The sequence below is a fragment of the Hippocampus bargibanti genome, linkage group LG07 (genome assembly GCF_051943395.1).
Source record: "Hippocampus bargibanti isolate YZ-2025 linkage group LG07, ASM5194339v1, whole genome shotgun sequence".
Classification (NCBI taxonomy): domain Eukaryota; kingdom Metazoa; phylum Chordata; class Actinopteri; order Syngnathiformes; family Syngnathidae; genus Hippocampus; species Hippocampus bargibanti.
Window position 1 is genome coordinate 14809794 of NC_142740.1, and position 26979 is coordinate 14836772.

The 26979-nt window shown below is 48.2% G+C and overlaps 1 protein-coding gene and 35 non-coding genes across 37 annotated transcripts in view; 1 reads left to right on the top strand and 35 right to left on the bottom strand.

Annotated features, from left to right (window-relative positions):
• Nucleotides 1-26979, top strand: part of ncanb (neurocan b) — a 138434-nt gene that overhangs the window by 87805 nt on the left and 23650 nt on the right. Inside the window, exon 11 of one of the 2 annotated variants that reach the window (XM_089001105.1) lies at nucleotides 4546-4620. The exons of the other annotated variant lie outside the window; for it this stretch is intronic. Within the exon in view, the coding sequence (XP_088857231.1) occupies nucleotides 4546-4620 (75 nt within the window). The remainder of the gene's footprint in view (nucleotides 1-4545; nucleotides 4621-26979) is intronic. 2 annotated transcript variants of the gene reach the window in all.
• trnav-gac (transfer RNA valine (anticodon GAC)) lies at nucleotides 15561-15631 on the bottom strand. Its single transcript has one exon. It is a non-coding gene; the product is annotated as a tRNA-Val (tRNA).
• Nucleotides 17983-18053, bottom strand: trnag-gcc (transfer RNA glycine (anticodon GCC)). Its single transcript has one exon. It is a non-coding gene; the product is annotated as a tRNA-Gly (tRNA).
• trnag-gcc (transfer RNA glycine (anticodon GCC)) lies at nucleotides 18317-18387 on the bottom strand. The gene has a single exon. It is a non-coding gene; the product is annotated as a tRNA-Gly (tRNA).
• Nucleotides 18485-18555, bottom strand: trnag-gcc (transfer RNA glycine (anticodon GCC)). The gene has a single exon. It is a non-coding gene; the product is annotated as a tRNA-Gly (tRNA).
• trnag-gcc (transfer RNA glycine (anticodon GCC)) lies at nucleotides 18652-18722 on the bottom strand. The gene has a single exon. It is a non-coding gene; the product is annotated as a tRNA-Gly (tRNA).
• Nucleotides 18986-19056, bottom strand: trnag-gcc (transfer RNA glycine (anticodon GCC)). The gene has a single exon. It is a non-coding gene; the product is annotated as a tRNA-Gly (tRNA).
• On the bottom strand, nucleotides 19321-19391 carry trnag-gcc (transfer RNA glycine (anticodon GCC)). Its single transcript has one exon. It is a non-coding gene; the product is annotated as a tRNA-Gly (tRNA).
• Nucleotides 19655-19725, bottom strand: trnag-gcc (transfer RNA glycine (anticodon GCC)). Its single transcript has one exon. It is a non-coding gene; the product is annotated as a tRNA-Gly (tRNA).
• trnag-gcc (transfer RNA glycine (anticodon GCC)) lies at nucleotides 20155-20225 on the bottom strand. Its single transcript has one exon. It is a non-coding gene; the product is annotated as a tRNA-Gly (tRNA).
• On the bottom strand, nucleotides 20323-20393 carry trnag-gcc (transfer RNA glycine (anticodon GCC)). Its single transcript has one exon. It is a non-coding gene; the product is annotated as a tRNA-Gly (tRNA).
• Nucleotides 20490-20560, bottom strand: trnag-gcc (transfer RNA glycine (anticodon GCC)). Its single transcript has one exon. It is a non-coding gene; the product is annotated as a tRNA-Gly (tRNA).
• On the bottom strand, nucleotides 20657-20727 carry trnag-gcc (transfer RNA glycine (anticodon GCC)). The gene has a single exon. It is a non-coding gene; the product is annotated as a tRNA-Gly (tRNA).
• trnag-gcc (transfer RNA glycine (anticodon GCC)) lies at nucleotides 20825-20895 on the bottom strand. The gene has a single exon. It is a non-coding gene; the product is annotated as a tRNA-Gly (tRNA).
• trnag-gcc (transfer RNA glycine (anticodon GCC)) lies at nucleotides 21160-21230 on the bottom strand. Its single transcript has one exon. It is a non-coding gene; the product is annotated as a tRNA-Gly (tRNA).
• On the bottom strand, nucleotides 21327-21397 carry trnag-gcc (transfer RNA glycine (anticodon GCC)). The gene has a single exon. It is a non-coding gene; the product is annotated as a tRNA-Gly (tRNA).
• Nucleotides 21494-21564, bottom strand: trnag-gcc (transfer RNA glycine (anticodon GCC)). The gene has a single exon. It is a non-coding gene; the product is annotated as a tRNA-Gly (tRNA).
• Nucleotides 21662-21732, bottom strand: trnag-gcc (transfer RNA glycine (anticodon GCC)). Its single transcript has one exon. It is a non-coding gene; the product is annotated as a tRNA-Gly (tRNA).
• trnag-gcc (transfer RNA glycine (anticodon GCC)) lies at nucleotides 21829-21899 on the bottom strand. The gene has a single exon. It is a non-coding gene; the product is annotated as a tRNA-Gly (tRNA).
• Nucleotides 22164-22234, bottom strand: trnag-gcc (transfer RNA glycine (anticodon GCC)). Its single transcript has one exon. It is a non-coding gene; the product is annotated as a tRNA-Gly (tRNA).
• On the bottom strand, nucleotides 22331-22401 carry trnag-gcc (transfer RNA glycine (anticodon GCC)). Its single transcript has one exon. It is a non-coding gene; the product is annotated as a tRNA-Gly (tRNA).
• On the bottom strand, nucleotides 22665-22735 carry trnag-gcc (transfer RNA glycine (anticodon GCC)). The gene has a single exon. It is a non-coding gene; the product is annotated as a tRNA-Gly (tRNA).
• trnag-gcc (transfer RNA glycine (anticodon GCC)) lies at nucleotides 22999-23069 on the bottom strand. The gene has a single exon. It is a non-coding gene; the product is annotated as a tRNA-Gly (tRNA).
• Nucleotides 23667-23737, bottom strand: trnag-gcc (transfer RNA glycine (anticodon GCC)). Its single transcript has one exon. It is a non-coding gene; the product is annotated as a tRNA-Gly (tRNA).
• Nucleotides 23834-23904, bottom strand: trnag-gcc (transfer RNA glycine (anticodon GCC)). The gene has a single exon. It is a non-coding gene; the product is annotated as a tRNA-Gly (tRNA).
• On the bottom strand, nucleotides 24001-24071 carry trnag-gcc (transfer RNA glycine (anticodon GCC)). The gene has a single exon. It is a non-coding gene; the product is annotated as a tRNA-Gly (tRNA).
• trnag-gcc (transfer RNA glycine (anticodon GCC)) lies at nucleotides 24169-24239 on the bottom strand. The gene has a single exon. It is a non-coding gene; the product is annotated as a tRNA-Gly (tRNA).
• Nucleotides 24336-24406, bottom strand: trnag-gcc (transfer RNA glycine (anticodon GCC)). Its single transcript has one exon. It is a non-coding gene; the product is annotated as a tRNA-Gly (tRNA).
• Nucleotides 24503-24573, bottom strand: trnag-gcc (transfer RNA glycine (anticodon GCC)). The gene has a single exon. It is a non-coding gene; the product is annotated as a tRNA-Gly (tRNA).
• Nucleotides 24838-24908, bottom strand: trnag-gcc (transfer RNA glycine (anticodon GCC)). Its single transcript has one exon. It is a non-coding gene; the product is annotated as a tRNA-Gly (tRNA).
• Nucleotides 25005-25075, bottom strand: trnag-gcc (transfer RNA glycine (anticodon GCC)). Its single transcript has one exon. It is a non-coding gene; the product is annotated as a tRNA-Gly (tRNA).
• On the bottom strand, nucleotides 25339-25409 carry trnag-gcc (transfer RNA glycine (anticodon GCC)). Its single transcript has one exon. It is a non-coding gene; the product is annotated as a tRNA-Gly (tRNA).
• trnag-gcc (transfer RNA glycine (anticodon GCC)) lies at nucleotides 25506-25576 on the bottom strand. Its single transcript has one exon. It is a non-coding gene; the product is annotated as a tRNA-Gly (tRNA).
• trnag-gcc (transfer RNA glycine (anticodon GCC)) lies at nucleotides 26007-26077 on the bottom strand. The gene has a single exon. It is a non-coding gene; the product is annotated as a tRNA-Gly (tRNA).
• trnag-gcc (transfer RNA glycine (anticodon GCC)) lies at nucleotides 26341-26411 on the bottom strand. Its single transcript has one exon. It is a non-coding gene; the product is annotated as a tRNA-Gly (tRNA).
• Nucleotides 26842-26912, bottom strand: trnag-gcc (transfer RNA glycine (anticodon GCC)). Its single transcript has one exon. It is a non-coding gene; the product is annotated as a tRNA-Gly (tRNA).

The window sequence follows — 26979 nt, forward strand, 5'->3', positions numbered from 1 at the left end:
TCTAGTGACAATGACAAAAATCCTGGCACTGGAGCGGACACATTTTTGTACATCGTCTAGAAGTGAATGCGTTAAGACCTGCATTGATGCGCTTTGCAATTTTTTAGAATTACCCTTCTTCACCGATTGGCTTGGAAAAACCAGACCGCTTTGTAACTCCTTCTGTGGTGTGCATTTGGTTGCCAGATATGGGTCCTTGCCATCACTGTGCCGCAAGGCTTCTTCCGAGCTTCATAATTCATACTGCGACTCACGCACACGCGCGGGCGCTCACATTAATCGTGGCGCGGCAAATCATCATTGACACTGTGTGCATGTGTGTAATTCGTGTCCTTAATGCGCATTTGTCACCAGTTATTGATGCAGTGCGCCAGTTTTGATTGATCTCCCTCTGTGTTAATGCGCAAGCACACCCATACGTCCGCATAATTCGCTCCTTGTGTCTGTACATGCATTAAAGTATATTGATGATAGGACCAAGCGCTGTTGTACAAGCTCGTGTTTGATCGTTAAACATGCAGCCGGGGTTATTGTTTTACTAAATAAGGGGCCCGATGCTAGAACGTGAAGAAAAAAATATGGTTTTTGAAATGATACGCAGGATAAACATAGTACGGCAATACGTCTGTGTAAGCTCTCAGTCGTACATGCGTGGTCCATGGATGAAAAGGTTTCTTCAGCCGTCATCTGTACTTCTTTGAAGGTGTTGGACGTGTCGTTTCTCATCCAAGAAATTTCATCAGCAAACTAAAGTCTTACTGGTAGTTTAGGCCCTATATATATATATATATATATATATATATATATATATATATATATATATATATATATATAAATGTATGTATAATATGTCATGCATATTAGCATATTTGACAATAAAGCTGACTTTGACTTTGACTTTGATATACAGTAAAGTCTCGTTATATCGATATTCAAGGGAGTCCGAAAAAATATCAATATAACCGGGACTATCGATATATCCGACCCTGTTTGTATGTAATTTTCTCCGTGCGTGCATAGGAATAGTATCGATATAACCGGGACTATCGATATATCCGATATCGATATAACGAGACTTTACTGTATATATATATATATATATATATATATATATATATATATATATATAAGACATGGCGGTGCCGGACTCTGCTATGATAGGTCCCTGATCTCAGGTTGGGGGGAGCAGAGGACGACTCCCTGCAACTCCACTGATTGTTCCTATTGTTCTGACTAACGGCTGGCCTGATTGCCCCACTTCGACCGTTATCACCTCATAAGTATTACTAATCCTATGTTGCGTAAGCAGGCTATTGTATGAACGATCCAAATTGCTAAAAAAAAAAAAAAAACGGTTTAATGAAGGATTGAGTTGTTTCATGAAAATCGCAAGAGGAAAGGAAAGAAAGAAATAGAAAAACAAAATACAGGATCTGCTGGAAAGGCAGCCACTCTCGCGGCGCCACCTTGAAGTCAAAATAACAAAAAACTAAATAACAAATATTATGACAACACAAAGACACAGACAGTCAATCACTGTGAATAATAATCATACATGTTATTTCTAAGCATCTTTCAAAACTCTCAAGCACTTTCTGCACCCTATTTGTTGTATGAAGCAGTTCCAGATGAAACAGAGGATCAAAGTATCCTTATTACCAGTGGATCGGGGACTTCACGGTGTAATCTGCTTATCTGCTACTAGCTAACTGTTGAAAGTAAACACGCAGCAGTAGCATCCATTGAAGAAAAGAGATTGTCTCACATCTCCTGTCCCACATAAATCTGTTTCAATTCCAAGCCGCGACAGTTCCACATATGCATCGGCGCTTTGGCTGACCCTCCTTTCTTCAAGCCATGCATCCATCCAGCCGCAGACTGTCCTCACAATGCTGACAATTACAGGTGCAAAGTGCCCCAATCACCCCAGAGCTGTCCAGCGATGACAGCCAAATGGTACTGACATTCTTCCCCATCAAAAACAGTGCTGGCATATTCTTGGCATATTGATTAATGTTGTGGCCAAAAAAGCTGAAAAAAAATCTGTTCCACATGACGCAATACAACACAAAGTGACAAAAGGCAACACAAATAACACAAAAACCACTACAAAAAGTAAGGCTCGTGAGAGCACTTGGAGACGGCTGCCTCCTCGGTGTCACATCTCATTGCCATCCGGGGCGCGCCCCGCCCCTCCTGTCACCTCCTCCGCCAATCTTGGGAGACGGCCCCTCCAATCATCATTCACCTGGGTTCCCACAGCTGATTGTCATTCACTGATTGTGCCTTCTGCCTATATCTGTCTGTCGCTCACTACCGTCTCCGTCGGAGTATTTTTGGACATTGCCGTTTCCACTTCCGTGTTGCCAGGTCTGCTGTCATTTAGTTATCTTCCTCCACTCTTCCCTGTTTGTTATTTTTTCATGCGTGCCTCAGTAAAGACTTTTGTATCTGTCTCGCCGTGTATTTTGGATCCACACTCCCCGCTGTCCTTTCGTCACTCGAGCCCAGCCCTCGAGCCTCGAGTGACGTGACATAATACTCCGACCAACTATGGATCCCGCCGGCGAAGACAGATATCTCGCCGCCCTCACCGAGCAAGCGGAGCGTTCGAGCCAGCTGGCCCGAGCCATCGCGGAAATCAGCCAAATTACCACCAGGCTGGCTCAACGCTTCGAGGCGGCTGAGGCACGCATTTCCGCTCTCACGGCCAAGTCTTCCCCGCCCATGAGTAGGCACGCTCCTCAATTTCCTCTTCCCTCCCGCTACGCAGGCGAAACCGGGCGCTGCGCTCAGTTTTTAATGCAGTGCACGCTCGTGTTTGAGCAACATCCATACGCCTGCGTTAGCGATGAGGCGAAGGTAGACTTCATCACCAGCCTGCTCACGGGAGAAGCCGAGACGTGGGTGCTGGCCATCCGAGAATCCCGACCGGAGCTGCGCACCTCGTACCCGGACTTCGTCGCCGAGTTACGCCGGGTTTTCCACATCATCCGGTGACGGAGTCCGAAGCGGAGGGGAGACTACTGGACTGCGTCCAAGGGGCCCGTTCAGCTGCGGAATACTCCGTCGACTTCCGCATCCGGGCCGCTGGCAGCGGCTACGGCGACCGAGCGTTGAGGGGGGTGTTTCGTCGCGGATTGAACACCGACCTCAAGGACGAGTTGGCTACCCGCGACGCGGGAACCACCTTCGACGACCTGGTCGCCATAGTCATCGGCCTGGATCACCGCCTTCGGGAGCGACAGAGGGAGCAGCGCGGCCGACGGCCCAGACAGCCACGCAGCCGGTCCAGATCTCCCACACCCGGCAGCGAGCGTGTGCGGCGCCTGGAGGAACCCCCCGAACCCATGATCATAGGGGGGAGGAACGACCACACTACCCCCGGGGCTCGTCGCACCCAAGGCCCCCAGGCGAAGACCTCAGGTCCACGCAAGTCCCCGACAAGACGGCGACCAGAGCGACCTCTGGAGGTCAAATCTACGACCCCCGTTACACGGTTGGAGCTGGACAGCGAATTAATCGGCCCGTCCAGCTCCCAAACCGTGCGGGCCCTAGTGGACTCGGGGGCCGACGGGTGCATCATTGACCCCCAGCTGGCGGACTCGTTGGGCTGCCAGCTGATCGATCTCCACCCCCCAAAGGAGATGGTCGACCTGGACGGCAGACTGTTAGCCCGAGTCACCCACCTCACGGCCCCGCTCAAACTCCGGGTCGCGGGGAACCACGTCGAGCACCGCCAATTTTTAGTTATGCCCTCCCGGAATGCGCCGTTGGTATTGGGTCTCCCCTGGCTCAATACCCACGACCCGTCTATCTCCTGGGAGGGTCCCACCATTCAGGGCTGGAGCCCCTACTGCTACGCCAACTGCCTACGGTCGGCTACGGCAGGGCGAGACGCCTCCCGCGGTGGACCGCCTGAGGCCATCTGCCTCAAGGGCGTGCCACACTGCTACCACGACCTGCGGGAGGTGTTCAGCAAGGACAACGCCCAATCCCTGCCGCCCCACCGACCGTATGACTGTGCTATTGACTTGCAGCCAGGGGCTCCATTACCGGACTCCAGACTTTTCCACATCTCACAACCGGAACGGGAAGCCCTGAGCACTTACATAGACTCCTCCCTCGCGGCGGGACTCATTCGGCCGTCACGGTCTCCGCTGGGCGCAGGGTTCTTCTTTATTGACAAGAAGGACTGAACCCTGCGTCCGTGTGTCGATTATCGGAGTCTGAACGACATCACCATCCGTAACAAATACCCCCTCCCCCTCATGGACTCAGCCTTCACGCCCCTTCAATCAGCAACCATTTTTTCCAAATTAGACCTCCGTAGCGCGTACCACTTGGTCCGCATCCGGGAGGGGGATGAATGGAAAACTGCATTTAAGACACCGTTAGGACATTTTGAATATCTGGTGATGCCGTTCGGACTCACGAACGCGCCCGCCGTCTTCCAAAATTTGATCAATGATGTGCTCAGGGACTTCCTCAATGTTTTTGTTTTTGTTTATCTTGACGATATTCTCATCTTTTCTCGTTCCGCAGAGGAGCACCGGCAACACGTCCGACGGGTCCTGGCGCGGCTCCTGCAAAACCGGCTCTATGTGAAGGCAGAGAAGTGTGAGTTCCATGTCCGCTCTCTGTCCTTCCTAGGGTTCATCGTGGAGCGGGGGCAGCTCAGGGCCGACCCCACTAAAACCAAAGCGGTGGTGGAATGGCCGATCCCAAAGACGCGGAAACAGCTTCAGCGATTTTTGGGGTTTGCCAACTTCTACCGCCGCTTCATACGCGGGTATAGTCAGAAGGCACTCCCCCTCACTAACCTCACGTCCACCAAGATTCCCTTCAGGTGGACGCCCGATGCTGAGGGGGCATTCAATCGCCTCCGTCTAGCCTTCACCAATCCCCCTGTTCTGCGTCATCCCGACCCGGATCTCCCGTTCACGGTCGAGGTTGACGCATCCGAGTCCGGAGTAGGGGCCGTCCTGTCCCAGCGCTCTCCCACAGACCAGAAGCTACGCCCATGCGCCTTCTTCTCCCGCCGGCTCAGCCCCGCTGAGGCCAACTACGACGTCGGCAACCGGGAACTGCTGGCGGTCGTCCTGGCCCTGCAGGAATGGAGACACTGGCTTGAGGGAGCGAAACACCCCTTCACCGTCTTCACTGACCATAAGAACCTGGCGGCCATCCGGTCGGCCAAGAGACTGAACTCCCGTCAGGCCCGATGGTCACTCTTCCTCACCCGTTTTAACTTTTCTCTCACCTACTGCCCAGGGTCACAGAACACCAAGCCCGATGCCCTATCCCGCATCCATGAGCCGGCAGAAAAGGAGGAGACCACCACCAACATTCTGCCGGCCCAGCGCATCCTGGGTGCCCTGAGGTGGGAGGTTGAGAGAAAAGTCCAGCAAGCCCAGGGGACGACCCCCATCCCCAGGGGCTGTCCGAAGTATCGCCTGTTCGTCCCCCCCCCTCTTCGCACGGAGGTGCTCGTCTGGGGGCACACCTCCAGGATTGCCTGTCACCCGGGGGTCAACAGGACGATCCAACTCATCGCCCAACGATTCTGTTGGCCGGGGTTCCGGAGGGACATCACCCTCTTCGTGAAGGCCTGCCCGACCTGTGCCTGTGGGAAAGCCTCCCATCAGCCCCCGGCAGGACTCCTCCGGCCGCTACCGGTACCGTCTAGACCCTGGTCCCACATCTCCGTCAACTTCGTGACAGGCCTCCCCCCCTCCCGTGGCAAGACGGTCGTCCTTACTGTTGTGGACCGATTCTCCAAGTCGGCCCACTTCGTCCCGTTAACCAGGTTGCCGTCCGCCATCGAGACGGCTCAACTCCTGGTTAACCACGTCGTCCGTCTCCACGGGATTCCGACGGACATCGTGTCGGACCGGGGACCGCAGTTCGTGTCCAAGGTATGGAAACGTTTCTGTCGGTCCCTAGGGGCGTCGGCGAGCCTGTCGTCTGGATACCATCCCCAGACCAACGGACAGACGGAGAGGAAGAACCAGGACCTGGAGGCGGCCCTCCGGTGCGTGTGCCTCCACAACCCGGCGTCGTGGGCCCTGCACCTACCCTGGGTGGAGTACGCCCACAACTCTTTGGTCTCCGCAGCCACAGGTCGGTCCCCATTTATGTCCGCCTGTGGCTATCAGCCGCCCTTGTTTCCCACTCAAGAGGGCCAGGTGGAGGTCCCGTCTATTGAACATCACCTCAGACGGGCCCACCGAGTCTGGAAGGAGACCAGGGACGCCCTGACACGCACCGCATCCCGGAACCAGCGGGTGGCGGACCGTCACCGGAGACAGGCACCCAACTACCAGGTCGGGCAGGAGGTGTGGCTGTCGACGAGGGACCTTAGGCTGGCAGGGTCTTCAGCCAAGCTGGGCCCACGCTTCACGGGTCCCTTCCCCATCGAGGCCATCCTCAGCCCAGTCTCGGTGAGGCTACGGCTGCCACCCACCATGAGGATCCACCCCGTTTTCCACGTTTCCCTCCTCAAGCCAGTGGAAACCTGCTCCTTAGCCCCCACGCCCACCCCCCACCTCCCCCCGGATGTTGGACGACGGACCAGTCTACACCGTGCGGGAGATACTGGACTCCAGGCGCAGGGGCAGAGGAGTGCAGTACCTGGTCGACTGGGAGGGCTATGGACCTGAGGAACGTCAATGGGTCCCACGTTCCTGGATCCTCGACCCATCCCTCACCCGGGCGTTCCATGCGGCTCACCCATCCAAACCTGGTGGGCCGCCGAGAGGCGTCCCTTGAGGGGGGGGCACTGTCACATCTCGTTGCCATCCGGGGTGCGCCCCGCCCCTCCTGTCACCTCCTCCGCCAATCTTGGGAGACGGCCCCTCCAATCATCATTCACCTGGGTTCCCACAGCTGATTGTCATTCACTGATTGTGCCTTCTGCCTATATCTGTCTGTCGCTCACTACCGTCTCCGTCGGAGTATTTTTGGACATTGCCGTTTCCACTTCCGTGTTGCCAGGTCTGCTGTCATTTAGTTATCTTCCTCCACTCTTCCCTGTTTGTTATTTTTTCATGCGTGCCTCAGTAAAGACTTTTGTATCTGTCTCGCCGTGTATTTTGGATCCACATTCCCCGCTGTCCTTTTGTCACTCGAGCCCAGCCCTCGAGCCTCGAGTGACGTGACACTCGGGCACCATCTTGGACTTCTTTTGTGTCGGCCTTGAATGGTACTTTTCATGCAGATGTGTCCTTTTCATTTTTTTTAAAAGTTACATTGCCATTGGTTTGCAACCAGTTGAAATTTGTGAGTGAAAAATTGAGACAAACTTTTCACTTTGATGCTCTCTTGCTGGTTCCCAAGAGCTTCCTATACTTCTGTGCTATCTTGGTAACAGAAAGACTCGGGTTTCCCTGAAGACTCCTGCACATATATTTAAAAAGAGTGGCACATAAACCCCGCCCACACGAATGAAAATATGGCCTCCTCGCCGCAAGTAGCCGAGTAGCCGTGCTATCTGGCGTCCTGCACATGTCCTCCATTTCCTTCTGTGCTCGACAGGAAGCTAACTGATTTGATTTCCTCTCCTCTCCGCTCTCTCTGGATACTTTTTCAATCATGACGATTAAGATCTGGGCTTCTTTTCCCCCTTCGCTGCTGCTCGATCATTTCACCCCCCCCACCCACCCCTGATTTTTTTTCTGGCTTCTTTCATGATTTTCCCATTTGTCCTTTCACTCTAATTGTCCCGCATCATCAGTCAGGCTCTTCTCTTATCGTCTTGCGATGCCTGCGTGCTGCATGTTGCTCTTTACCCGCTGCCTACCGATTCTCTTCAGCGCCTCTCTCCAACACATCTCATTTCCTGACACAAGCCCTTCACCTCTACACACACACAAGCACACATACTGACTCACACTGACAGACCAACATACACTCTCATGCACAAACCTACACACTCGCCAGCACGCCTACAGCACAAACCCACGCTTACACATTGACACATCGACAGACTCACCTCCAGTAAAATTAGTGAAGTGATTTTTACACAGATTATATTTTTCCTCTAATTGAATCCAATTTAAACGTTATGGAGTACAATTGCCTCGCCCCCGGCCACCACAGTGGGAGTACGTTTTCGGAATGGATTAAAATCTATTTACTCAAGAGTACAGGAGGCGCAACCACTTTCTCTTATCATCATAAAATGTGGGTTGAATAAATGTAGGAAAAAGGAGATTTTAATCCTTTTAAGAACAATTAATATACAACTACATGTATAAGTCAGATTTACTCTGAATATTTTGCCCCTTTCCAGGTGCAAATATTACTCAACTTAGACCAGGGTTGTCAAACTCATTTTTTGCCATTGACCACATTGTAGTTACGGTTTCCTCTCGAGGGCTGTTATGAATTTGGGGAAAACATTAGAATGTCTAATCCCCTCCACATATTACATACAGAACCCAGAACAAATTCATAAATAACTAGTTTTCAAATTGAAAGTAAAAAATAATGACTGTTATTCTGGTTTACATTGGACAATTTTAAATTTTGGTTTGGAATTTAGCGAGCATCATGGCACTTGACATGCTTGATTTGCTTTTGCAGGCCAAATAAAATGATGTGGCGGGCCAGAGCTCGGCCCTCGGGCCTTGACTTTGACATTTGTGGTTAAGACCCGAATATAGTCTTTTTTTAACGTATATTTTCGGCACTAATGTATGTTACTCGGTAACTGCAGTACTCATCCCTGCTTTTGCAAATCCTAAAAAAAAATATGCCCACTGAGTATTGTTATATCGTCTGTCCATAAGTGTTGCTGCACCGTTTTGCCTCATTTGTTTATCTGTAGTGTTTCCCAATATATAATCCGTAAGCTACTGCTGAACTTAAAGTCGAAAGTCGATTAGAAGTCCAATCGGAATTGTATACTTTGTTTCGACAGTGTAAATCGAGTCTTGTTAAAGGTCTAACACAATGAAACTTTCTCAGGAAGATGAATTTTCCATCTTTTACTCAAACAAGAAACAACAACAAGTTTGGGGACAAACTAGTCAGCTCGCCACCTCACATGAACCCAGTGTGGATGAAGCTGATAGCTGAGAGGGGGTTGGGGGGGTTGCTACGAGTGGCAGAGAGCATCTTTGATGTGAATGATGAGTGACAGTTTGTCACCAGCTGAGGAGGCCCTTAAGAAGCCCCTCTGATTTGCCGCCTCCTGCCACTTCCCCCTCCTCCTACCCATGCCTCATTAATTCATCCAGGCTGCTGCACTCCCCAATCAGCATATGATTGAGTGCACCAGCAGCCCAACCCTCGCCAAAAATCAACTCCGCTGAGACCACCTGAGACCTCACTATCGCTACCCTTGCACAAAAATGTTGTGTGTGTGTGCGTGTGCGCCTATGTGTGCGCGCAGGTGTGTGAGCGTGTGTGTGTATACTCTTATCTATGTTGATAGATGAATCTGAAAACGAAGCTTCTAAAAGCTGTGCACGTAAAAAAGTGACTTCAATTGATTCCCCCGTGAAGACTCTGAGCGGGTTGGGGGGTCTTATCAGCTGTCCGCAAGGGGTATCACACACACACACACACACACACACACACACACACACACACACACACACACATATATATATATATATATATATATATATATATATATATATATATATATATATATATATATATATATATATATACAGTAAAGTCTCGTTATATCGATATTCAAGGGAGTCCGAAAAATATCGATATAACCGGGACTATCGATATATCCGACCCTGTTTGCATGTAATTTTCTCCGTGCGTGCATAGAAATAGTATCGATATAACCGGGACTATCGATATATCCGATATCGATATAACGAGACTTTACTGTATATATATATATATATATATATGGACATGGTGAGACATGGTGAAGTTGTTAATGAGGCAGGATTTATTTGTGACTGGCGACATGACATTACAACACTACTGATACAAACTTTCACTTTAGGGACGAAAAGTGTAACTGGACAGCTAGGCGGCGAAATTCAGCCATTTTTTTGTGTGTGGTAAATGTTAACTTAATCCTTTAACGCAAGCCGTAAACTGACAACATGATAGGATGTCCATTGTAATAGCCACTATCCCTGAAACAGTTAAAACGACCACCATACTGTTTTCATGGAGGCTTGGTTTTTTTTTCAACATCAAGCTTTTTGTCCTTTTTTTATCCTATTCGTTGATTTATCAACAGGTTAATCGATCATTAACTCATTCACTGCCAGACGTGCAAAAATGTGTCTCCAGTGCCAGGGTTTTTGTCATTGTCACTCGAATTCTGGGACCCACAGAATATTGAGTTTTAGGACTACATAAACATTCAATGCTGCATAAGAAACCTTAGACGCTCTTCTTTCATCAGAAAAAACAGTTAATTCCAAAGTTACTTGGGTCTGGAGTTATATGAGCTTGAAATGGGGGCGGCTGTACAAAAGGCAAATGCTGCCCCTTGCGGGAGGGAAAACATTGCCTGAGGTATGACCAGCGCTTTATCAGCAACCCTCCCCCTGCAAAAAAACAAAAGTCATACAAATTCTGGAATGACGCACCACATCATGTTTTCAATTCCCGAATGAATTCGGGGATGGCAATGAACGAGTCAAAATCTTTGTACTTTGCAGCTTATAGTTGACTATTAATCGTTTTTGATAAACAAATTCAGTAGAAATTGATAATAACAAATCCTAGTCAGAACAGGAGAAGACAATTTCAAAGAATTTGCCCAGTACAGAATATCTTGGATTTCAGCAGACAAATCTATTTCCAGAAATAGATGGGAGTATGTATCATTATGGTGGCCTCCCTCACCATGAATTGATTATGACACAGCATGGGTAAGCAAAGATATTACCTCTTAAAACACGTCAACAAAAGTGACAGGTGGCCTGTCCCCCAACCCTCTAGAGAAGCGTTCCACTTCAAAAGACTGTAAGGCACCGTTGTACTTTTACGTGTATGAGTGTCTTCAAAGAAGAACATGGCGGAGAAAGCTCAATAAACAGAAGAAAAAAACGTGATGGAAAGTGAGGAGATAAAAATAGAGATGAAACGCATCCCTGAAAGCTGCGGATGATCACACTCGACCGCAGCGCATCCCTGTGATGGTCTAGGGTGGCGAGGCAGGAGCCCTCAAAGAGATCCAAGAGCCCTTAAAAGCGAGTAACGACAGAGCCGGATGTTGAAAGATAAGATTGCCATTTAGAGAGGAAAAGTGCAAAGAGAATAAAGAAAAAGATGGATAGAGATTCTGTTGAGATGGATTGATGCTTAGGAGAAGCAAGAGGAACAAATGGGAGATAAAGTTAGCAACCAGCATTGTGAATAACATAAAATAAATTAGCACTTTATTAGCATACAACAACCGGCTAACAAGATGACCAGTCAGGTAGATAGATGTCACCCAAATTAACCTGTAAATTAATTCTTAGGTTGATAATTGTGATCCGTCCAGAACCTGAGGGAGCAAAGCGGCCCCAAACCATACTTGCTTTATAGTCACAATTTGGATGAGGTTGTGTGTCTTCCTTCGTGGTTTCCTCCTTGGTGGCCTCCAATGAAAGCCGAATGTTTTCATGATTGTGAATTTCGTGCTTATGATCGATCCTAAGGAGTGACTAGGAGCAGATCTGTGAATCAAGTACATATTTCTCCCACTATATTATTTTATTTGATTTTGTTGAGGTCTGTAGGGTAAATTGTATTTTCACCTTTTTCATTGCTGTTTTCTGGTTTACGGATTTTGTGGTCGGGTTAATGTGGAAATAAACATTATTAGTGAGATCGCGTCTTTCCTCAGAGCGTCAACTAGCCCTCTCCAACATCTCATTCGGATTTGGGGGTTGCGAGCAGGAGTGAGGAGATGAGGATTCTTTTTCATCCCAGTTCATTTTTATCTTTTCACCAGACGAACCAAAGCATCAAATTCAAAGAGTTGGTTTTGTCCCACACTCCGACCCCCACACCTCCTCACAAATTGATCTGCATCTCACTGAGCTCTCACGAGAGCATCTTAATGCCCTTGGCTGCTTCTTTGTCTTATTCCTGGTCTTTCCTCATTCTTTTGTAATCCACCTGCACCGTGTGACGCAGCTGGAGGCACGGGGCACACCACACACAAAGACAGACAATCACTGCCTCATTCAAAAACAGTCTTGCTAGTGAACAGAGTACAATGTACTATACCTTAACCGCAAGTAAAATCACATCAAATAGTTCCGATAATGAATGACCTGCCACCGCTTAGAATGTATGTATTTCTAAATTAAATCATTCACGGCCAGACGATGTCGAAAGATGTGTCCACTCTAGTGCCAGGGTTTTTGTCACTTTCACTCAGATTGCAGGACCCACAGAATATTGAGTTTTAAGACTCCACAAACATTCAATGCAGCGTAAGAATCCTTAGATCTCTTGTTACATCAGGAAAAACAGAATTAATTCCTCAATTATTTGGGTCTGGTGTTATCTGAGCTTGAAATGGAGCGGCTGTACAAAATACAATACATACGTATTGATTGATATAGCGCTTTAACAACAGCTGAAGCTGGAACAAAGCGCTAACATGGACGTTAAGGCAAATGCTGCATCGTGGAAGTGGGGAAAAACATTGCCAGAGGTCTGTCCAGGGCTTTATCGGCACCCCCTGCGAGAAAACAAAACAAACAAATCCAAACATATTTGGGATTGGCGCTCCACGGCATGCTTTTCAATTCCCGAATAAATTTGGGAATGGCAGTGAATCACTGCCAGTGATCCAAGCATACAAGTCATCATAGGCTTCTTGTTTGGCCTTTGCCACCTTTACTTTAACCGTGCACTGCATCTCGTTGTACTGCTGTCTACTCTTGTCCGTCCTCTCAGTGTCCCACTACTTCTTTGCTAACCTCTTTCTCCTCTGAATACACTCCTGGGCCTCCCCATTCCACCACCAAGTCTCCTTATCTACCTTTATTCCACTCGATACACCAAGTACTTTCCGACCTCTCTCTGATTATGTTTGCTGTAGTTTGCCAGTCATCTGGATGGCCCTTTTGCCCATCCAGTGCTTGTCTTAACTCCTTCCTATAAGTCATGCAACACTTCCTTTTTCAACTTCCACCATTTTGTCCTTACTTATGTCTTCGGTTTCTTCATCTTCCTCACTAACAGTGTCATCCTACACACCACCAACCTATGCTGTCTGGCTACACTCTCAACAACCACTACTTTGCAGTGTCTGATTTTTTTCAGATGCCGCCGTTGATATGAAAATGTAGTCTACCTGTGTACTTCTGCCTCCACTCTTGTAGTAGGTCATCCTATGTTCCTGTCTCTTCTGAAAGAAAGTATTCACAATAGCCATATCCGTTCTCTTAGCAGAGTCACCCACCATCCGTCCTTCAGCGTTCCTCATCTGGAGTCCAAACTTGCCCATCACCTCTTCATCATCTTTGTTTCCTGCGCCAACGTGTCCATTGAAGTCTCCACCAATTACAACCCTCTCACTTCTCGGGATGTTCTGTATGACTTCATCAAAGTCCAACCAAAATGTCTCCTTCTCCGCCAGCTCACATCCTACTTGTGGGGCATACCCACTATCAGCATTTAACATCACACCTTCAATTTCTAGCTTCAGAATCATCATTCTATCTGATACTCTTTACTTCTAAGACATTTCTAACAAACTCCTCTTTTAAGATAACCCCAACTCAATTTCTCTTCACAATGATAGATAGTCTTCACAATGATAGAACAGCTTGAACCCTGACCCTAAGCTTCTAGCCTTGCTCCCTTTCCACTTGGTCTCCTGGACACATGGTATGTCTACCTTCCTTCTCTGCATCGTGTCACCCTGCTCTCTACCTTTACCTGTCATTGTTCCTACATTCAAAGTTCCTACACTTAGTTCTATATTCTTGACGTTCCATTTCTCTCTTCCTACGGGCACACCTTCCTCCTCTCCTTTTTCGACCAACAGTAGTCCATTTTCTACCGGCACCCTGAAGGTCAACAGTGCCAATGGCAGCCGTTGTTAACCCGGGCCTCGTTTTATTCGCACATTTGTTTTGGCCAAAAAAAAAATGTCGGATGCCCTTCCTGACACAACCCTCTGTATTTATCCGGGCTTGGGACCGGCACAGTAAGACACTGGCTTGTGCTCCCTTGTGGCTACATTCACAAAATCCAGAAAAATCCTCCATGAAATCCAAGTACATTTTTACAGTTCAATCTTCATAAATGCGAGTCGGATGTGACATAAAAAAATCCACTGAATACTTAGTCAACACAATTATGATGCGCTATGACACCGAAAGACACCATAATGAGCTGGTATTAACATATTTTCCTTTGTCCTTGTCAGCAAACGTATGCCCTGCCTAAATGTCCGTATTTTCCTCATTAATGTCTGTCTTTGATCTCATTTTCCACTCACTCCTTTAATGCCCTCCATCCTAATGAAGTTCACCCCCCACCCCCGGCGCCACTTCTTTCTGACTACTATTCGCTATTTTTCGAAGCACTTAACGCCCGGGACAGAAATAGACTTCCTTTAGAAGTCTCCTTCAAAAAGTCAAAAGATAGTAGTCAGGAGTTTCTTTGAAGCAATTTTTTTTCTATTCAGAGTATTAGATTTCACATTTAAATGTTCACATTTTTTGGGGGGAGCACTGAGATGTCAAGGTGACACGTACGCTTTTATATAAAAGCGCTGGTGAGCTTTCAAACGCTAAGTGCTATCACCTTTGTGCTGGTGATTTGCCGCCCGCCTTCGTCCACTCGATTTATCTACATCTACCTCCACCATTGTCCTGATTGGACCATTGAAGAATGGGAAGGACTATGATCTTGACTTCAGTTCAGCTGAGGGCTTCTAAAACGTTTTTTACACCTCCATGGTTATAATTTTCTGATGATGTTCATAAAATGTTTTGGAGTTTAAAATTGCCGGAAACATCGCTTTAAGAAATTAACCTCTTCCATTTCGCGCTGTGGCAACTGCAGCCAATTTTTGTGTCAAAGTAGACTACACATTTGTTTTGGGGTGAATATTTATAGCAAGGAAAGAGAAGATGTGTTCAACAATCACCACTTTTGTTCAAAGCTTGTTTTTTTTCATACATACATGTTTGTGTATTTAAAAAAAAAGAAATTATATTCCAGATTAATAAAGTACAATAATGCACAGTAGGACTCTGCCAAAGCATTGATCGCTTGTCTTTAACGATTACTGCGCTTGTACCCGGACCATGAAAGTGCTGGCTAAAGCCACCTGGAGCCAAAGCCGTGAAATTGCTGATTAAGGTTGAGGTCTCACTTATGAAGGCGAAGCAAAAGCTCTTTTTTTATATAGTGTATACGCTCTATTTACGCGCTTCTATGCTGGAAGCAAGGCGACCAACCATCATTCTCCCGCTGGCTTGGTTTAAGGAATGGAAGTTTTAGAGACATTTGCTGAGGACAGTCTCACACTAAGGAGCTTCCGGTACACGAGTAAGATTGAAAATTTCAATGGTTTTGCAAGTTAGCTAGACATCTGAAAAGTTGTAAACCAATCTTGCATTGGCCGGGAACCGAACCCGAGCCTCCCGCGTGTCAGGCGAGAATTCTACCGCTGAACCACCAATGCTAGTCAGCAGCCGTTAGTTGTCATCATTACTTGTAGGACAGGTGTTGCGTGGCAAGTGACGTCGGGTTATGTGATGTGATTTCCAGGTTCCAAGAAGGCTGCATTTCGGCAAGTAGTGGGCATCGGTGTTTTAGGCCCGTGTTGGGTGTGTTGTGCGCAGTGAATGAAATGTATTTGAAAAGAACCAAGCGTAAAAAAACACAATTTGGACTCGTTAAACCGTTAGAAACTTTGAGGTTTTTCTGTTTGAAACTGTGTCGTTTGATACCCCGTTGACTGAACATTTGTTCGGCGAGGGAAACAAACAACTGGCTGACACAGATAGGACATTACTTTTCTTTACCCTTTACCCTTAAGAGTTTGACGTTTCTCTTGATTCGTAAGTAGTTTCGTTGTCAGATCTCCCAGGCGGGTGTCACGCAGAGCTTGATCGTGGCGTAGAGTCGAGCAAGTCGTGCTGTGAACTCTCTGCGGTCTCTGCGAGCTGTGTGTCTGCCCGGGTCTGAGTCCGAGATGAGTCTGATTCTCTCTGTCCCGCGACAGCTCCTTTTATACCATTTTCAAACGTGTGATCAGGGTGAGACTCACATCAAGGAGATCAAGGGCTTCAAAGACATCAAAGCTGCGGTGCGCACCGGTGACGCCACAACCCCACTGTATTGGAAATTTAATGCTTCCAGGCGACCACGTTGTGAGGTGTTGCGTTGCTAAATTGCTGAAAGCAACGGCCCTTATGAACTGCTAGTTTATTTATGGATTTAAAATCCCAGCACTGGCGACAAAACACAAAGTAGCCTGAATAAATAGATTCTCAGACGACTGCCTTGCTAAAAACAGAAAGTGAATCCATGCTACAACGATAATACTTCCAATGAATTAGCAAATTCAGTAGTTCAAGTCAATCGGCAAATTTTTAAAAGTCAAATGGAAAAAGGGGGATATTTCATTGAAACTTTGAAATTAGAAAGTAGAAAATAGAAAGCCTCCTTTCAGTAAAGTTAAATGAATCAAGTTACGATTATTACTCTCTATATTTTTTAAATATGGGCCATGCACAAAAAATTCAAAATTAAAGGTATGAATCAGGGCAATATTACTCTCATTTGCATATTTTTGGAGTCCTTCTCTTTTATATAACTCTCCACGGCCGACCATGAGTCAGCCAGTCTGTATGCAGCAGTCACAGTCATCTGTTTGTCTCTGACTGCTTCTGCGCCCAATCCATCCTTTTGATATCAGTGTCGCTCCAGCAATGATGCCGTCACGCTGCTTTGCCACACTCAAGCAAAGCTGCCCTAATCTGCGCTGGGAACCTGCAAAGTTATCAGAATTCATAGCATCACATGCCCATTGCAATATCATTTTCGTCAGGATATTCTGGAGCACTCAATTAATACCTCCTGCCACTCCATATGACCTCTTGCCAATGTGGCTGGGGTCAGGGTGGAGGCTCTGTGCATTGGCCGATTCTCGGCCAATGCACCCGCACAGCAGGCAAGAATAATACCACTGATGCATATCCTTTTATTGAAACCAGTAGTTATCTCGTCACGAAGCACCGTGCATCGCATTGGATTTTTTTTCCCTTGCAAGAACGTGGAATAAAAGTTCTGTTGCATTGGCCGGAATCAAACCCAGGGCTCCTGCGTGGCAGGCGAGAATTCTCCCACTGTACGACCAATGCATGTATTGGGAAAAAAACAGTAGTTATCTGTTCAGCGACCACCCTGCATTGCACTGGATTCTTTTTCCCTTGCAAGAACGCAGAAGAAAAGTACTGCTGCATTGGCCGGGAATCCAACCACGCCTCCCATGTCACAGGGGAGAATTCTCACACTGAACCACGAATGCATATGTTAATAAAAAACAGTAGTTATTTGCTGACCGAGCACCCTACTGACTGCACTGTACCAATAACAGTCCTTACTGGCAACCTAATGTCATGGTTAGTAGGGTTCTGGACACTAACACCTATCTTAGGGATAGAACATGCCTTTTCCAACGACAGACGTCCTGCTGCATTGGCCAGGAATCGAACCCGGGTGTCCCACGTGGGAGGCGAGAATTCTCCCACTGAACCAACAATGTATGTAGTTACAAATAACAGTAGTTTTTTGCTCACCGAGCACCCTGCGTTGCATTGGATTTTCTTTCCTTGCAAGAACGCAGAAGTAAAGTTCTACTGCATTGGCCGGGAATCGAACGCGGGCCTCCCGCGTGGCAGGCGAGAATTCTCCCACTGAACCACCAATGCATGTAGTAATAAAAGAACAGTAGTTTTTTGCTCACCGAGCACCCTGCGTTGTATTGGATTTTTGTTTCGTTGCAAGAACGCGGAAGAAAAGGTCTACTGCATTGGCCGGGAATCGAACCCGGGCCTCCCGCGTGGCAGGCGAGAATTCTCCCACTGAACCACCAATGCACGTAGTTGCAAATAACAGTAGTTTTTTGCTCACCGAGCACCCTGCGTTGCATTGGATTTTTGTTCCATTGCAAGAACGCAGAAGTAAAGTTCTACTACATTGGCCAGGAATCGAACCCAGGCCTCCCGCGTGGCAGGCGAGAATTCTCCCACTGAACCACCAATGCATGTAGTTGCAAATAACAGTAGTTTTTTGCTCACCGAGCACCCTGCGTTGTATTGGATTTTTGTTCCGGTGCAAGAACGCAGAAGTAAAGTTCTACTGCATTGGCCGGAAATCGAACCCGGGCCTCCCGCGTGGCAGGCGAGAATTCTCCCACTGAACCACCAATGCATGTAGTAATGACAGAACAGTAGTTATTTGTTCACCGAGCACCCTGCATTGCATTGGATTTTTGTTTCGTTGCAAGAACGCGGAAGAAAAGGTCTATTGCATTGGCCGGGAATCGAACCCGGGCCTCCCGCGTGGCAGGCGAGAATTCTCCCACTGAACCACCAATGCATGTAGTTGCACATAACAGTAGTTTTTTGCTCACCGAGCACCCTGCGTTGTATTGGATTTTTGTTCCGTTGCAAGAACGCAGAAGTAAAGTTCTACTGCATTGGCCGGGAATCGAACCCGGGCCTCCCGCGTGGCAGGCGAGAATTCTCCCACTGAACCACCAATGCACGTAATTGCAAATAACAGTAGTTTTTTGCTCACCGAGCACCCTGCATTGCATTGGATTTTTGTTTCGTTGCAAGAACGCGGAAGAAAAGGTCTATTGCATTGGCCGGGAATCAAACCCGGGCCTCCCGCGTGGCAGGCGAGAATTCTCCCACTGAACCCCCAATGCACGTAGTTGCACATAACAGTAGTTTTTTGCTCACCGAGCACCCTGCGTTGTATTGGATTTTTGTTCCGTTGCAAGAACGCAGAAGTAAAGTTCTACTGCATTGGCCGGAAATCGAACCCGGGCCTCCCGCGTGGCAGGCGAGAATTCTCCCACTGAACCACCAATGCATGTAGTAATGACAGAACAGTAGTTATTTGTTCACCGAGCACCCTGCATTGCATTGGATTTTTGTTTCGTTGCAAGAACGCGGAAGAAAAGGTCTATTGCATTGGCCGGGAATCGAACCCGGGCCTCCCGCGTGGCAGGCGAGAATTCTCCCACTGAACCACCAATGGATGTAGTTACAAATAACAGTAGTTTTTTGCTCACCGAGCACCCTGCATTGTATTGGATTTTTGTTTCGTTGCAAGAACGCGGAAGAAAAGGTCTACTGCATTGGCCGGGAATCGAACCCGGGCCTCCCGCATGGCAGGCGAGAATTCTCCCACTGAACCACCAATGCACGTAGTTGCAAATAACAGTAGTTTTTTGCTCACCGAGCACCCTGCGTTGCATTGGATTTTTGTTCCGTTGCAAGAACGCAGAAGTAAAGTTCTACCACATTGGCCAGGAATCGAACCCAGGCCTCCCGCGTGGCAGGCGAGAATTCTCCCACTGAACCACCAATGCATGTAGTTGCAAATAACAGTAGTTTTTTGCTCACCGAGCACCCTGCGTTGTATTGGATTTTTGTTCCGGTGCAAGAACGCAGAAGAAAATGTCTATTGCATTGGCCGGGAATCGAACCCGGGCCTCCCGCGTGGCAGGCGAGAATTCTCCCACTGAACCACCAATGCATGTAGTTGCAAATAACAGTAGTTTTTTGCTCACCGAGCACCCTGCGTTGCATTGGATTTTTGTTTCGTTGCAAGAACGCGGAAGAAAAGGTCTATTGCATTGGCCGGGAATCGAACCCGGGCCTCCCGCGTGGCAGGCGAGAATTCTCCCACTGAACCACCAATGGATGTAGTTACAAATAACAGTAGTTTTTTGCTCACCGAACACCCTGCATTGCATTGGATTTTCTTTCCTTGCAAGAACGCAGAAGTAAAGTTCCACTGCATTGGCCGGGAATTGAATCCGGGCCTCCCGCGTGGCAGGCGAGAATTCTCCCACTGAACCACCAATGCACGTAGTTGCAAATAACAGTAGTTTTTTGCTCACCGAGCACCCTGCGTTGTATTGGATTTTTGTTCCGGTGCAAGAACGCAGAAGTAAAGTTCTACTGCATTGGCCGGAAATCGAACCCGGGCCTCCCGCGTGGCAGGCGAGAATTCTCCCACTGAACCACCAATGCATGTAGTAATGACAGAACAGTAGTTATTTGTTCACCGAGCACCCTGCATTGCATTGGATTTTTGTTTCGTTGCAAGAACGCGGAAGAAAAGGTCTATTGCATTGGCCGGGAATCGAACCCGGGCCTCCCGCGTGGCAGGCGAGAATTCTCCCACTGAACCACCAATGCATGTAGTTGCAAATAACAGTAGTTTTTTGCTCACCGAGCACCCTGCGTTGTATTGGATTCTTGTTCCGTTGCAAGAACGCAGAAGTAAAGTTCTACTGCATTGGCCGGGAATCGAACCCGGGCCTCCCGCGTGGCAGGCGAGAATTCTCCCACTGAACCACCAATGCATGTAGTTGCAAATAACAGTAGTTTTTTGCTCACCGAGCACCCTGCGTTGTATTGGATTTTTGTTCCGTTGCAAGAACGCAGAAGTAAAGTTCTACTGCATTGGCCGGAAATCGAACCCGGGCCTCCCGCGTGGCAGGCGAGAATTCTCCCACTGAACCACCAATGCATGTAATAATAAAAGAACAGTAGTTTTTTGCTCACCGAGCACCCTGCGTTGTATTGGATTTTTGTTTCGTTGCAAGAACGCGGAAGAAAAGGTCTATTGCATTGGCCGGGATTCTAACCCGGGCCTCCCGCGTGGCAGGCGAGAATTCTCCCACTGAACCACCAATGCATGTAGTAATGACAGAACAGTAGTTATTTGTTCACCGAGCACCCTGCATTGCATTGGATTTTTGTTTCGTTGCAAGAACTCGGAAGAAAAGGTCTATTGCATTGGCCGGGAATCGAAGCCGGGCCTCCCGCGTGGCAGGCGAGAATTCTCCCACTGAACAACCAATGCATGTAGTTTCAAATAACAGTAGTTTTTTGTTCACCGAGCACCCTGCATTGCATTGGATTTTTGTTTCGTTGCAAGAACGCGGAAGAAAAGGTCTATTGCATTGGCCGGGAATCGAACCCAGGCCTCCCGCGTGGCAGGCGAGAATTCTCCCACTGAACCACCAATGCATGTAGTTGCACATAACAGTAGTTTTTTGCTCACCGAGCACCCTGCGTTGTATTGGATTTTTGTTCCGTTGCAAGAACGCAGAAGTGAAGTTCTACTGCATTGGCCGGGAATCGAACCCGGGCCTCCCGCGTGGCAGGCGAGAATTCTCCCACTGAACCACCAATGCATGTAGTAATGACAGAACAGTAGTTATTTGTTCACCGAGCACCCTGCATTGCATTGGATTTTCTTTCCTTGCAAGAACGCAGAAGTAAAGTTCTACTGCATTGGCCGGGAATCGAACCCGGGCCTCCCGCGTGGCAGGCGAGAATTCTCCCACTGAACCACCAATGCATGTAGTAATGACAGAACAGTAGTTATTTGTTCACCGAGCACCCTGCATTGCATTGGATTTTTGTTTCGTTGCAAGAACGCGGAAGAAAAGGTCTATTGCATTGGCCGGGAATCGAACCCGGGCCTCCCGCGTGGCAGGCGAGAATTCTCCCACTGAACCACCAATGCATGTAGTTCCACATAACAGTAGTTTTTTGCTCACCGAGCACCCTGCGTTGTATTGGATTCTTGTTCCGTTGCAAGAACGCAGAAGTAAAGTTCTACTGCATTGGCCGGGAATCGAACCCGGGCCTCCCGCGTGGCAGGCGAGAATTCTCCCACTGAACCACCAATGCATGTAGTTGCAAATAACAGTAGTTTTTTGCTCACCGAGCACCCTGCGTTGTATTGGATTTTTGTTCCGTTGCAAGAACGCAGAAGTAAAGTTCTACTGCATTGGCCGGGAATCGAACGCGGGCCTCCCGCGTGGCAGGCGAGAATACTCCCACTGAACCACCAATGCATGTAGTAATAAAAGAACAGTAGTTTTTTGCTCACCGAGCACCCTGCGTTGTATTGGATTTTTGTTTCGTTGCAAGAACGCGGAAGAAAATGTCTATTGCATTGGCCGGGAATCGAACCCGGGCCTCCCGCGTGGCAGGCGAGAATTCTCCCACTGAACAACCAATGCATGTAGTTTCAAATAACAGTAGTTTTTTGTTCACCGAGCACCCTGCGTTGCATTGGATTTTTGTTTCGTTGCAAGAACGCGGAAGAAAAGGTCTATTGCATTGGCCGGGAATCGAACCCAGGCCTCCCGCGTGGCAGGCGAGAATTCTCCCACTGAACCACCAATGCATGTAGTTGCACATAACAGTAGTTTTTTGCTCACCGAGCACCCTGCGTTGTATTGGATTTTTGTTCCGTTGCAAGAACGCAGAAGTGAAGTTCTACTGCATTGGCCGGGAATCGAACCCGGGACTCCCGCGTGGCAGGCGAGAATTCTCCCACTGAACAACCAATGCATGTAGTTTCAAATAACAGTAGTTTTTTGTTCACCGAGCACCCTGCATTGCATTGGATTTTTGTTTCGTTGCAAGAACGCGGAAGAAAAGGTCTATTGCATTGGCCGGGAATCGAACCCAGGCCTCCCGCGTGGCAGGCGAGAATTCTCCCACTGAACCACCAATGCACGTAATTGCAAATAACAGTAGTTTTTTGCTCACCGAGCACCCTGCATTGCATTGGATTTTTGTTTCGTTGCAAGAACGCGGAAGAAAAGGTCTATTGCATTGGCCGGGAATCGAACCCGGGCCTCCCGCGTGGCAGGCGAGAATTCTCCCACTGAACCACCAATGGATGTAGTTACAAATAACAGTAGTTTTTTGCTCACCGAGCACCCTGCATTGTATTGGATTTTTGTTTCGTTGCAAGAACGCGGAAGAAAAGGTCTACTGCATTGGCCGGGAATCGAACCCGGGCCTCCCGCGTGGCAGGCGAGAATTCTCCCACTGAACCACCAATGCACGTAGTTGCAAATAACAGTAGTTTTTTGCTCACCGAGCACCCTGCGTTGCATTGGATTTTTGTTCCGTTGCAAGAACGCAGAAGTAAAGTTCTACTACATTGGCCAGGAATCGAACCCAGGCCTCCCGCGTGGCAGGCGAGAATTCTCCCACTGAACCACCAATGCATGTAGTTGCAAATAACAGTAGTTTTTTGCTCACCGAGCACCCTGCGTTGTATTGGATTTTTGTTCCGGTGCAAGAACGCAGAAGAAAATGTCTATTGCATTGGCCGGGAATCGAACCCGGGCCTCCCGCGTGGCAGGCGAGAATTCTCCCACTGAACCACCAATGGATGTAGTTACAAATAACAGTAGTTTTTTGCTCACCGAGCACCCTGCATTGCATTGGATTTTCTTTCCTTGCAAGAACGCAGAAGTAAAGTTCCACTGCATTGGCCGGGAATCGAACGCGGGCCTCCCGCGTGGCAGGCGAGAATACTCCCACTGAACCACCAATGCATGTAGTAATAAAAGAACAGTAGTTTTTTGCTCACCGAGCACCCTGCGTTGTATTGGATTTTTGTTTCGTTGCAAGAACGCGGAAGAAAATGTCTATTGCATTGGCCGGGAATCGAACCCGGGCCTCCCGCGTGGCAGGCGAGAATTCTCCCACTGAACCACCAATGCATGTAGTTGCACATAACAGTAGTTTTTTGCTCACCGAGCACCCTGCGTTGTATTGGATTTTTGTTCCGTTGCAAGAACGCAGAAGTGAAGTTCTACTGCATTGGCCGGGAATCGAACCCGGGCCTCCCGCGTGGCAGGCGAGAATTCTCCCACTGAACCACCAATGCACGTAGTTGCAAATAACAGTAGTTTTTTGCTCACCGAGCACCCTGCGTTGTATTGGATTTTTGTTCCGGTGCAAGAACGCAGAAGTAAAGTTCTACTGCATTGGCCGGAAATCGAACCCGGGCCTCCCGCGTGGCAGGCGAGAATTCTCCCACTGAACCACCAATGCATGTAGTAATGACAGAACAGTAGTTATTTGTTCACCGAGCACCCTGCATTGCATTGGATTTTTGTTTCGTTGCAAGAACGCGGAAGAAAAGGTCTATTGCATTGGCCGGGAATCGAACCCGGGCCTCCCGCGTGGCAGGCGAGAATTCTCCCACTGAACCACCAATGCATGTAGTTCCACATAACAGTAGTTTTTTGCTCACCGAGCACCCTGCGTTGTATTGGATTCTTGTTCCGTTGCAAGAACGCAGAAGTAAAGTTCTACTGCATTGGCCGGGAATCGAACCCGGGCCTCCCGCGTGGCAGGCGAGAATTCTCCCACTGAACCACCAATGCATGTAGTTGCAAATAACAGTAGTTTTTTGCTCACCGAGCACCCTGCGTTGTATTGGATTTTTGTTCCGTTGCAAGAACGCAGAAGTAAAGTTCTACTGCATTGGCCGGGAATCGAACCCGGGCCTCCCGCGTGGCAGGCGAGAATTCTCCCACTGAACCACCAATGCATGTAATAATAAAAGAACAGTAGTTTTTTGCTCACCGAGCACCCTGCGTTGTATTGGATTTTTGTTTCGTTGCAAGAACGCGGAAGAAAATGTCTATTGCATTGGCCGGGAATCGAAGCCGGGCCTCCCGCGTGGCAGGCGAGAATTCTCCCACTGAACAACCAATGCATGTAGTTTCAAATAACAGTAGTTTTTTGTTCACCGAGCACCCTGCATTGCATTGGATTTTTGTTTCGTTGCAAGAACGCGGAAGAAAAGGTCTATTGCATTGGCCGGGAATCTAACCCAGGCCTCCCGCGTGGCAGGCGAGAATTCTCCCACTGAACCACCAATGCATGTAGTTGCACATAACAGTAGTTTTTTGCTCACCGAGCACCCTGCGTTGTATTGGATTTTTGTTCCGTTGCAAGAACGCAGAAGTAAAGTTCTACTGCATTGGCCGGGAATCGAACCCGGGCCTCCCGCGTGGCAGGCGAGAATTCTCCCACTGAACCACCAATGCACGTAATTGCAAATAACAGTAGTTTTTTGCTCACCGAGCACCCTGCATTGCATTGGATTTTTGTTTCGTTGCAAGAACGCGGAAGAAAAGGTCTATTGCATTGGCCGGGAATCGAACGCGGGCCTCCCGCGTGGCAGGCGAGAATTCTCCCACTGAACCACCAATGCACGTAGTTGCAAATAACAGTAGTTTTTTGCTCACCGAGCACCCTGCGTTGTATTGGATTTTTGTTCCGGTGCAAGAACGCAGAAGTAAAGTCCTACTGCATTGGCCGGAAATCGAACCCGGGCCTCCCGCGTGGCAGGCGAGAATTCTCCCACTGAACCACCAATGCATGTAGTTGCAAATAACAGTAGTTTTTTGCTCACCGAGCACCCTGCATTGCATTGGATTTTTGTTTCGTTGCAAGAACGCGGAAGAAAAGTTCTACTGCATTGGCCGGAAATCGAACCCGGGCCTCCCGCGTGGCAGGCGAGAATTCTCCCACTGAACCACCAATGCATGTAGGTAGAAAGAACAGTAGTTTTTTGCTCACCGAGCACCCTGCATTGCATTAGATATTTGTTTCGTTGCAAGAACGCGGAAGAAAAGGTCTATTGCATTGGCCGGGAATCGAACCCGGGCCTCCCGTGTGGCAGGCGAGAATTCTCCCACTGAACCACCAATGGATGTAGTTACAAATAACAGTAGTTTTTTGCTCACCGAACACCCTGCATTGCATTGGATTTTCTTTCCTTGCAAGAACGCAGAAGTAAAGTTCCACTGCATTGGCCGGGAATTGAATCCGGGCCTCCCGCGTGGCAGGTGAGAATCCTCCCACTGAACCACTAATGCATGTAGTACTAAAAGAACAGTAGTTATTTGTTCACCGAGCACCCTGCGTTGTATTGGATTTTTGTTCCGTTGCAAGAACGCAGAAGTCAAGTTCTACTGCATTGGCCAGGAATCGAACCCGGGCCTCCCGCGTGGCAGGCGAGAATTCTCCCACTGAACCACCAATGCATGTCGTTACAAATAACAGTAGTTTTTTGTTCACCGAGCACCCTGCGTTGTATTGGATTTTTGTTTCGTTGCATGAACGCGGAAGAAAAGGTCTATTGCATTGGCCGGGAATCGAACCCGGGCCTCCCGCGTGGCAGGTGAGAATTCTCCCACTGAACCAACAATGCATGTACTTACCAATAACAGTAGTTTTTTGCTCACCGAGCACCCTGCGTTGTATTGGATTTTTGTTCCGTTGCAAGAACGCAGAAGTAAAGTTCTACTGCATTGGCCGGAAATCGAACCCGGGCCTCCCGCGTGGCAGGCGAGAATTCTCCCACTGAACCACCAATGCATGTAGGTAGAAAGAACAGTAGTTTTTTGCTCACCGAGCACCCTGCATTGCATTAGATATTTGTTTCGTTGCAAGAACGCGGAAGAAAAGGTCTATTGCATTGGCCGGGAATCGAACCCGGGCCTCCCGTGTGGCAGGCGAGAATTCTCCCACTGAACCACCAATGGATGTAGTTACAAATAACAGTAGTTTTTTGCTCACCGAACACCCTGCATTGCATTGGATTTTCTTTCCTTGCAAGAACGCAGAAGTAAAGTTCCACTGCATTGGCCGGGAATTGAATCCGGGCCTCCCGCGTGGCAGGTGAGAATCCTCCCACTGAACCACTAATGCATGTAGTACTAAAAGAACAGTAGTTATTTGTTCACCGAGCACCCTGCGTTGTATTGGATTTTTGTTCCGTTGCAAGAACGCAGAAGTCAAGTTCTACTGCATTGGCCAGGAATCGAACCCGGGCCTCCCGCGTGGCAGGCGAGAATTCTCCCACTGAACCACCAATGCATGTCGTTACAAATAACAGTAGTTTTTTGTTCACCGAGCACCCTGCGTTGTATTGGATTTTTGTTTC